Source organism: Hibiscus syriacus, unplaced genomic scaffold, assembly GCF_006381635.1.
Source record: "Hibiscus syriacus cultivar Baekdansim isolate YM2019G1 unplaced genomic scaffold, ASM638163v2 tig00007179_pilon, whole genome shotgun sequence".
NCBI classification, from domain to species: Eukaryota; Viridiplantae; Streptophyta; class Magnoliopsida; order Malvales; family Malvaceae; genus Hibiscus; species Hibiscus syriacus.
Window position 1 is genome coordinate 421,703 of NW_024062128.1, and position 10,820 is coordinate 432,522.

The window sequence follows — 10,820 nt, forward strand, 5'->3', positions numbered from 1 at the left end:
ATGTACGTGAGGACGGCAGACACCAAAAACAAACCCTTATTTTGGAGAGTGTGTTCGTTTTCCATTTTCTATGAGTTTTGAAAAAGTTTAATTCTATAACTAGTCCTTTTACTTGTAGGAAATTTAAAATTTAAATCCTATACTTTTAATTCTGATTTTACCTCTCCATTGGTCCACCTTAAATATTAAAACCCAGTTAATAACGTTGTTAATGAACTTCGTTATATTTCAATATTTACAGAATGATCTAAAAAATAATTTTTTAATAAAAATAAATTGACATAGATTGATTTGTTTCTATTGCTTCAAAGAGGGACCAATTTGTCTAACGTTAAACATGTCACGATTAGTTATTGTATTTTCTTGTTTTTCTTTTAGTTTTTCATTCATTTTTTTAACTGGGAATGTTCTTATTATGTTTTTTAGTTTTTTTTTTTTTGCTTGTGTGTAATAAATATTTCAAATTTGTACAAATGTGAATCCATTTTGAGAAAGTTATGTTTCAATCATTTATATTTCAATTATTATTTTTTATTATTGAACCGTTAACTCCCGTTAGTTTGATCGATGATTATATTTTAATCAATAAACCGTTAGCTCATATTAAACTAACACGTTCAAAGAAAGGTTAAATTTAAATTTAACCCTTACCTATTGCTAAACACTAGTTAGGCCACTATTGTTTGAATTTTAATTGACAAGGTTCAAATAATTTAATCATATTTGTGTTTAGTGATCGAATTTGTTAGAACTCTCACAATTACCACTTGTGTTTTGTGGTTGAAGAGAGATTTCAATTCTTACAACTATTTGTTTTCTAGATCAATTTGATAGCGATCGATATTTAAATTTTACATTCATGAAAATTACAATCATGTATTGTGAATACAACGATCAGATTATCAAATATAATTGTACAAAGAATTATATTTATGTACATGTAAGTGAATTCTTCTACTACATAATGTATACATGCATATAATATTCCCTGAAACATACTCAACTTACATCATATAAAAGTTGACAATGCTTCTAAGCTTTGCCTCTACATTGAATTTCAAATCCTTCTTTCCTTTGAATTTTCATTTTACACGTGAAAAAAAAATTACAGGAAGAAAGCACAGCGAGTAGCTCCATCTATTGAAGTGGAAAAAGGAAATTACTGAAAAGAAATTAACAGGGAGATTTACACAGGAAGAGCAGGTTTTGTAATTTAATCTCACTTACATGATAATATCGGCATATTGTTAGCGTAGCAGCCGGTCAGGGAGATGGAAATGTTTTGGCTGCCATGGTTGGCTGCTTACTCTTCTTCGAAGGTTGTTTTGTTTGCGTGAGATGAGCCATAAGGCTGCATTCTTCCAACTGTTCAATGACAAAGATTGTCAAAGATAGATAACAGAAAAGACAGTAAAATATCTGAAAACAGAAACAAAACTTTGCACTTGCACTACCCATTGATAAGGATGGCACGGGTCGGGTTGGTCACTTTTATACCGATTGAATCGAAAAAGGACTAGGGCATGATTGAAGAAATGATGGTAGCATTTACAGACAGCATTCATCGGATTGAATCACTTCAAAATGTATTTCAGGTTAATGGATGATACTCACTTGCATAGCTGCTGTTGAAGACAACAGCGCTTCGCATTGGTCGAGCATGTTTTTCTCTGTGCACCAATTGCAGCAAGCTCAGAAATCCTATAGTTTACCTCTTCCACCATATCATATAAAATATTGAGATTGGTCGAGCATCTGGAATTCAATTCAAATATAAAAACATTTCAGCAATAGAACTGCAAACTAATACTATCAGGATCCGAGTTTTCACACATAGACCATCAGTGAATCAAACCCAAGTTTAAATGTGAAATTTGAGTCATTACCAGGCATATGCTATAAATATTCAGATATATATATCATCCAGGATGACATTGAGAGAGTCTCAACACCTGTAAAACAAACAGAAATAAACCTTTTCTACCTGTACCAAAAATTTTTCGACGGAAATATAGTAGTAGTAACCATCCTAAATTTCATTATCAAATGATAGAAAACATCAAGTCATTATAGGATTAAGAAAAAGGAACAAGAAGCGAGATTCAGAGTCACTGTGACATGGTAGATAATGAATCACAAATTATAGTGGGATGTAAAGACTAAGGTGGTGTTTGTTTTTGAAGAGGTAAAATGTCTGCAGTCTGCGGACCACATCTGCAGGCATCTGCAGCAGAAGAGGTGACCAAAAGTTGCAGTCTGCAAGAGAAAGACTGTTTGTTTTTTAACGTCTGCAAACTGCTAAAATAAATAAATAAACTGATTTTTAAACTTAAAAAGTTTTGTAATACTGATATTTAAATAATTTTAGTTTTACAATACTAAATTTAAATAATTTATACAACTACAATAATAATTTTTTTAAAAAAACAAACACTACCTTATTAATTCTATTATACGTCGCACATAATCACATGTATTATTAGTTTTATAAGTTTTATAGAATAAAATTTATAAATGATCATTAAATTATATGATTTTTTTAAATATGTAATTTTGTAATACTTTTAATTTTTTAATATATATTCATAATTTTTTTTTATAATTATATATTTTTAGAAAATATTTTTTAATTTATCAAATTATTTTATGATTATTTTTATTTAATTGTGATTATATTTTAAAATTTTAAAACATAATTTATAATTTTTTATATTTTAAAATCTTAATTATCAAACAATGAAATCATTTTTTATTAAGCAATGTGGTTTAAATACTTACATTTTGTATAAAAAGTTTAAATATAATTTAAAAATAACAAATCTAAAAAATATTATATTTAAACTTAAATCAAAATAATTAAAATAAATATAAAATTTTAATATATAAAATATTTATATGATATAAATTAAATATCTATAATAATATTAAAAAATTAATATTTATTTATTTAAAAAATTAATATTAAAATTAATATCTATAATATAATATTAAAATATTAATATTTAATTATTTAAAAAATTAATATTAAAATTAAAATAAATATAATATAAAATTAAATAAAACCTCTTTGAAGAGGTTAGAAGACGTCTGAAGACATAAGACCACGTCTGCGCCGCGCAGACCACGCGCAGACGTTAGAAGGGCTTCTGTCTTCTAAAAAACAAACGGTCTGCGAAGCCCAATGTCTGCGCGTGGTCTGCGCGACGCAGACATAAGAGCTTTGCAGACCTTACACAGTAAAAACAAACACCACCTAACATTTTGATATTTCTTCTAACCACTAACGATGTGAGCATTTATGTCAAAATAAAAGCAAAATGGTGGCTTGTTAAAATAAATACCTTTGGGAGTAAAGAACAAATGGAGGATCCCATGGCCTGCATCACGTCAACAGCAGAGCAAATAGCAGCTTTCAATGATTCGATATCAGCCTGATGAGTACAAAATCCAGTAAGAGTGTCAAGATCTGTCTTTTCAGACATCCCATAGTATCTTTTTAAACTAACTTACCTTTGCCCCACCAGTTATGGGAATACGGAGGGTGCTTGCCTCCAGATCTTCTTCTGCTCCAGCTAAGGAACTTAAATGATCTCTCTCAAGTAATGCCCAATCATTGAGGTATGCCATCTGCATGAATCGTTTAATAAACATGTAATTAGATAATGGAAATTCTATGGGCTGAAAAAAGAAGGCTACAAATGGTATTCAAAAGCATGACTGAAAGTTGAATATAATTTTGGGTAAACAGGCATATGTCTGATTGTCAAAGGCACCCGATGCAGACTTGTCACCTGGTGTTCTTTTATACCCTCCATGATTACGCAACAGAGTCAGTGGCGATAATTTCTAATTTAGGCTACAGTACTGGAGCTTTGTGAATAATCATCGTAAATCTGGGGATGTGGAATACTTGAATATAATGAAGATCCTAGCACCAACCCAGGTGGGAAACAGGGAAAGTTCAAACATGATTTGAGCCAATCAAACTGGAATTATTTGTCAGGACTCAGGAGTAAACAACATGTCTTTCTTCTGATATGACCAATTATGAAGAGGATCCAAATGTATTAAACCCTCTAAGTCCTAAAATGCTGAAGCTTGGGGCAAAGCATGCAGCAGAATGAACCTAGTCATGGCTTTTCACATAACTGTTAGATTTGACCTTCTTCATTCGGTTAGAAGGTTAGCACAACTAGAAGATTATTAATTACAATCCCACATGACCTCTAAATTCACTTATTAAGCATCTCATAAAATTTAGGAAGCATGGGGGCTCATATCAATGCTTTCAAAATAAAGTAGCCCCCCTACTGATCAAGATATGTTTCCAAAAGCAGTGTGAGCGGATACATATTCTATTGATAATAAATTCAGATCTACAGTGGTCCAAGTCATAGCTTAGTGTTTCACCTTTCCCCTAAAAGGAAGATTAAAGTTTGAATCCCCTTCCCAAAAATAGAACAATTTAGACCTATGGTTGAAAGAAGTTTAAGTACGCATCAATACCTCCCCATAGCTTCACCTGGAGTTTTAGAATTAAAGATGTTCATAAACTATTATTACAATGTCAAAATATAACGGTGATTCTAGAATCAAGAATGTAGAGTAAAAGCTTCCTATAGATGAAAAATATTGTAGAGAGAGGCATTACTTGATGATTCAAAACAGAGTTCAGCTTGAGCTCTAACTTCAACCGTTGGAGATTGATCTTTTTCTTGATCAAAGCGTTGCAGAGACCCAAAGTATCATTCCAAACATTGCAAAAGTTTCCTGCTATAACAGATCATAACTTTATTTGATAATATATTTAACATGTTTTGTTAAGAGGAAATTCACAATATGTCATATATCTAAAGCTCTTGGTCGGCCCATCATATGCATATGACACTGTAATGAAGTTCTTTATAGTAGAAAAGATAGTTGTGGACCATGATGCAATAAGCTAACAACCCAGTTTTTTTTTTTTAATTCAATAATTAAAGAAATGCATCACAGAAATAAAACTTTCCCACTCAAATCATTGAAGGTTATCTCCACGAAATACGTGGATAACATTTGCTGACACATAGTTGTTCCCTAAGAGACGAAATTTACCTCTGCATTTACTCTCTGAATATCGAATACAGCTTCTGCATGGGCATTAGCAAAACGCCACTGCAAATAGCGATTATAAAGAAGACGCAGTTGATGAGCATCCTCTATTGAGCTGACACCTTTTCTTCCCTTCTTACAATCTGTGACAAAACTGAGAACTGAAGTTGAGCCATGGGATTGACTCGATGAGGTGGATATCCTCATCCGAGTAGGACTGACTACCCTTGGAGTTGAACTGAGAACTGAAGTTGAGCTATGGAATTGACTCGAAGAGGTGGATGTTCTCATCCGAGTAGGACTGCCTACCCTTGGAGTCGGACTGACACCTCTTGGAGTAGAACCAAGAACTGAAGATGAGCTATGGGATCGACTATGGGTTCTTCTTGATGAGGTGGATGTCCTCGTCCGAGTTGGACTAAGTACTCTTGGAGTTGAACTGACAACTGAAGTTGAACTATGAGATTGACTTGATGAGGTGGATGTCCTCACTCGAATTGGACTAACTACTCTCGGAGTTGAACTGAGAACTGAAGTTGAGACATGGAATTGACAAGATGAGGTGGATGTTGAGCTATGGGACTGGCTGGATGAGGCGGATGTTGAGCAATGGGATTGACTGGATGAGGCGGATGTTGAGCAATGGGATTGACTGGATGAGGTGGTTGTCCTCATCTGAGGTGGACTAACTAGCCTTGTAGTTGAACTAAGAACTGAAGTTGAGCTATGGGATTGACTTTCTGAGGTGGATGCCTTCATTCGAGTGGGACTGACTACTATTGGAGTTGAACTGAGAATTGAAGTTAAGCTATGAAATTGATTGGATGAGGTGGATGTTGAGCTATGGGATTGATTGGATGAGGTGGATGTCCTAATCCGAGTTGGACTGACTATCCTTGGAGTTGAACTGAGAACTGATGTTGAGCTATGAGATAGACTTGATGTGGTGGATGTCCCTATCGTAGTTGGACTGACTACTCTTGGAGTTGGACTGAGAGCTGGAGTTGAGCTATGAGATTGACTCGATGAGGTGGATATCCTCATCCGAGCTGGACTGACTACCCTTGGAGTTGGACTGACTCCCCTTGCAGTTGGAGTTGGACCGACTCCCCTTGAAGTACTACTGGCTCCTCTTGCAGTTGGAGTTGGACTGACTCCCCTTGAAGTATGACTAGATCCTCTCGCAGTTGGAGTTGGACTGACTCCCCTTGAAGTATGACTGGCTCCTCTTGCAGTTGGAGTGGAAGTTCTTACCCGATGTGGACTGACTCCCCTAGAAACATAGGTCTTTCGTGGTGATTGAGATTGTGATCCTGAAGTTGTTAACGTCGTTTTGTCCAATGAACTAGCAGAAAGGATGCTGGCAGGAAAAGATGCCCGCCAAGGCTTATCATCAATTGAAGTTGCCTCAAACCCTACCCGACCAATGTCATCAAGTGATAACAGCCTTCCAGCATCATTAGAAGATTTCAGCAGAGGTTTACCTGAACTATCAGACACTGGCATTCTCTTCAGTGAAGATACTAATTCTAGATTTGGTGTGGATAAATTTTTTACAATTTTACCCCCCTGGTCCACACTTTTGTTCAGAGAATTGGAAGATAATTTGCCACCAATTCTACTAGGCCATCGATGATGATCTATCAATCGGCTAGGCAAACCATCAACAGGTTTTGCATTTTCAGACTGATCAGGTGCATTTTTCGCTTCAATAAGACTTCTCTTTCTCTCTGGACTAGGCTTCCTTGATAAGGTAGAGGTCTCTGATTGTTGTATATGAGCCACATTTGAAGAAGGTCTCAAAGTGCGATCCAAGGAAACATTACTAACTGGCTTTTCTTTTTCCTTTTTACTAACAGGAGAAAGAGTATCAGACTGAAATGGAACACTAACACTTCTCATGGTAGAAGGCCATAAACTATCAGGTATACGGCCAGTTGATAGCCTTCGAGATGATATTGGCACAGCTGTTGATGAATCATGAGCTGGAGTAGAGGTTATTTGAAGTGGAGGTGATGTTGAGGGGCGCTTCCTCTCTGCAGACACAGCTCTCTTTTGCACCCCTGGGGAAAGGGTAGTGGTTGTTCTAGTTGGAGTTGGAGATGGACAACGCCTAGGACCAGAAGGTGTTGATCGAGTGGGTGATTTATGCCTCGAACTAACTTCCCTAGTTCGAGAATGTCCGGTAGTGGGTAGCCCATTGTTCTTTTCAGCAGAAACAAGGGGTGGTCTTATGGAATCTGCATCAGCAAGCTTGTGTAATCGTTGCTCTGGTTTGCATACATCCATCCAAACACTCCAAACAAAACCACATTGATGGGATTTTCCAAACAAAAAAACAAACCTACACTTAACAGCCCGACTTTTATATGAATCCCACATGTATATAGAATAACACCAGCTGTTCAAAAGGAAGATACTTTTCCCTGCAAAAAATCTGCCACAAATACACAGACCAAAAGTTAGATGCTTACTTGCATAATGGCAGAAAGGAATAATTATAAACACCATAGGGGGTTAAAAAAAGGCTAAAGAATATAAATCTTTACAAATTCTCATATCTTACTGATGAATAATTAGAGAATTGCAAGAAATTAACTGAGATGAGCATGGTTATTCATCAAGAAAAGCCCAAATTCAAGCAGATCAAATCAAACAACAACAATGAGGCTAACAGCATCAGGTACAACGGGGGATCCTAAAAACTCCCTGTACAGGTCTATCCAACCTGTACATCATAATGCAACAAGTACTAAGGGGTCCCCCATGGAACTGAGAAACTATACTGTGAAGTCCGTACTGGTTATTGTTCCTGGTGGTGGTGAAGATGTAGGATAAGAAGACAGCTATAATAAAGGTGTGTAGGATAAGTGAGAGAGAGAGAGAGAGAGAGAGAGAGAGAGAGAGAGAGAGAGAGAGTTTTCTCTGTTGTGCTTCTCACGGGAATGCCATGGTCGGCAGGGAAGGGGAGAAAAGAAAAAAATTTCACTGGCAAAAACAAATACACAACTCAACTCTGGCTTCTTCCCTTCCTTCAACGCCTTCTCTTTTGCTTTGTATTAAAGGAATTAGAAAATGATCCCAAAAAAGAAAACGCAGCTAAAATTTTTAGAAAAAGAAAAATACTTTCTTTCCATTCAATTACATGGAAGTTTCACTTTGGATCACATGCTTAGCATATAAAAAAACTTAAAATACAATTAAATCATAATTATGTAAGTTTGTCAGTTTTTATATTTGTTTAATGCATCTAAAATAACTGTAAAGAAAAACACGATTTTTTTTTTTGAAGTTTTCAAGTGCTAATTTCGTTGAAAACATGGGAAGGGACATGAAGGATAAAACATAATAGAAATTCTGAATTGACCTTTTTCTTTAATTAAACAATTTTTGAATTGACCATTTTTCCCAGATTAAATAGAAGGAAACCAGAGTAACGAGGTAAAGCATTTGAATTTTGATTAAAATTGCAATAATTAAGATGGAGTTATTTTTTTCAATGAAAACTTGCAAAGAATTCAGATCATAACAGTGAATGCATCAGAGACAGATTTATGTCGCTAAAACTGAAAAAAAAAATACAATGATTAAAATAACAAAACTTCATGTAAATATCTCTGCGAGAAAGTTGCAGAGATTGTTCAGTGAATCCAACTGCTAAAAATAGCAACAAAATGGATTACTTTAAACTAGTTAATATAATGTCTTAAAAAATTGCATCTTTTTGCTTTTTATTTATCTTAATTCGGTGATCTACGAAGAACGATCAAAACAAAGCGGGAACCTGAAAATTAATTTCGACATATTTGATATATTTCAGAATAAAGAAGAAAGAAAAATGGTTTTTTTTTAAAGAAAAAAGGAGGAGAAGAGGAAGAAGAAACTCACCTTCATCGATCTCAACATTCTTCCAAAAGGATTCAATCACAAAAGAAATTAAGCTTAAACTATTTGAATTGAAGATAAAATTATGAATCAATAGGGTGATCGCCTGAGAAGAAAGGAAAGATCGCCGGAGACTGGTCCGACGCAAATATTACGGCGAGAGATGGACACCGATTGGTTTTTTCTTTTCCTAAGAGAAATGTCAGGGAAGGAAGAGTATTTTTTTATTACAAAGAAAAGGAAAAAGAAAAGGAGAAAGAGGAAGATATAATTTCGAGGAAGAGAAGAAGAAACAAAGAGAAAGGAAATTTAAATGGAAAAGAACACGGTTTTTTCAGTTGAGAGGGACTAAGAGTGACGTCGTTTTCGCGCCACCTCTTATATTGTGATTTTTGGACCTTCCAAGATGAAGGCGAGTTTTTTTCTTCTTCTAAAGATGTTTATTTTATTAATAGATCGAAATGAATTGAATTAAAAAATGACGATTTTTTTGTTAAGATTATAAGTTGACACATGATAAAATTACACTTTGATCCATTAAAATGGTAAAGTTTTAATTTAATATAATTATATTTTAACTCCTGTACAAATTTAATGTCAATTTATATTTTCTGAAACTTGTATAACCTCATTTGCATCGATATCACACGTAAAAGATGAACGAATGTGTCCTCAAAGGCATCATCATGTGGCACATGGACATGAGTCCCTTTTCCCTTTGTCAATGATGACAATTGAGCTTTCACATTTTTGGACCACAGCATTCGGCTCGGCTGAAACCATTTTCCTATTTCTTTTCTTTCCTAATAATTCCGGGATGTCTAAAGTACGACAGTCTAATATACGATTAAGAAAAGACGCTACGAGAAATGTTAATATTTTTTTAACATTTTTGGTAAAGTGCTACCTAAAGTATCATTTTTTCTATCGAAAATGTTAATATTGGGCGCTACCTAAAATGTTATTTTTTTTTATCAAAAATTAAGTAGCAAAATTAATATTTTTGATAGAAAAATAATATTTTAGATAACGTTTTACCGAAAATATTAAAAAATATTAATATTTTTAATAACATCTTTCCTTAGTTATATATTAAGTTGTACCCGATAATTCCATGTATTTCCTTTTGGTGAGAAATGGTTCCAAATTCCGAAGCACGAAATTATTAGCAAAGTTTGCATGTGGTGTGGCGATCCTTTCGTATTGTCTCATTAGTTGATACGTAGCTTTCCCTTGCTTTGGCCCTTTTATTTTTCTTGTTCTTATTCCATTTTTCTTTATATATGACATTATGTACAAATAGCATAAATTATAGGATAAATTATATGAGTGACCATTTAATTTAATTATGAGAAATTTGTCATCAAAAAAGTTATGAGAGATTTTAATGTGATTAATAATTTTATAATTTTGCTAATCAGATCATTTAATTATTTAAATGATACCAATTAAGTTAGTCGTAGTTAACGTCTGACAGAGGGACTGATGTAATAACTAATAAAATTAATAATTACACATTTAATTTTTATTATTTACACATTATATTAATTCAATCATAATTTAAAGAAAATTTAATAAATATATTTATTTAATCAGATGATGACATATATTAACTACCACATCAGTTTCTCTATCAAATGTTAATGATAAATAATTTGATTAATAAAACTAACTGCTTATATACAAAAATTATGGCTTACATATCACACATGACAATTATTAGGCATAAAGGAACTTACCAATATAAAATTAACAACAACAAAAAATGATGAAATGATCAAAGTTGTCCGGATTTAACCCACTGACACCGCCTATTGTAGTTTTGTTTGATACAAGGGATTTAT

General features: G+C 33.8%; 1 protein-coding gene and 1 long non-coding RNA gene across 4 annotated transcripts; both read right to left on the reverse strand.

Moving 5' to 3' along the window:
• Positions 1 to 1,309: 1,309 nt before the first annotated feature.
• LOC120201365 lies at positions 1,310 to 1,710 on the reverse strand. Its single transcript, XR_005523643.1, has 2 exons — positions 1,615 to 1,710; positions 1,310 to 1,365 (listed from the first exon to the last, which is right to left on the reverse strand). It is a non-coding gene; the product is annotated as an uncharacterized LOC120201365 (long non-coding RNA).
• Positions 1,711 to 1,885: 175 nt separating this feature from the next.
• Positions 1,886 to 9,222, reverse strand: LOC120201363 (AUGMIN subunit 8-like). Of its 3 annotated transcripts, none has more exons than XM_039201991.1 (6): positions 8,980 to 9,222; positions 5,095 to 7,528; positions 4,652 to 4,770; positions 3,511 to 3,627; positions 3,342 to 3,431; positions 1,886 to 1,952 (listed from the first exon to the last, which is right to left on the reverse strand). In XM_039201991.1, exons 2-3 carry the CDS (start codon positions 7,471 to 7,473, stop codon positions 4,720 to 4,722), a joined length of 2,430 nt encoding a protein of 809 aa, XP_039057922.1. In that variant the 5' UTR covers positions 7,474 to 7,528; positions 8,980 to 9,222; the 3' UTR covers positions 1,886 to 1,952; positions 3,342 to 3,431; positions 3,511 to 3,627; positions 4,652 to 4,719. The 3 variants fall into 3 exon arrangements, with proteins under 3 accessions (XP_039057922.1, XP_039057921.1, XP_039057919.1); XM_039201990.1 differs by lacking the exon at positions 8,980 to 9,222 and adding an exon at positions 7,641 to 7,816; XM_039201988.1 differs by lacking the exon at positions 8,980 to 9,222 and having other exon boundaries at positions 5,095 to 7,627.
• Positions 9,223 to 10,820: the final 1,598 nt, after the last annotated feature.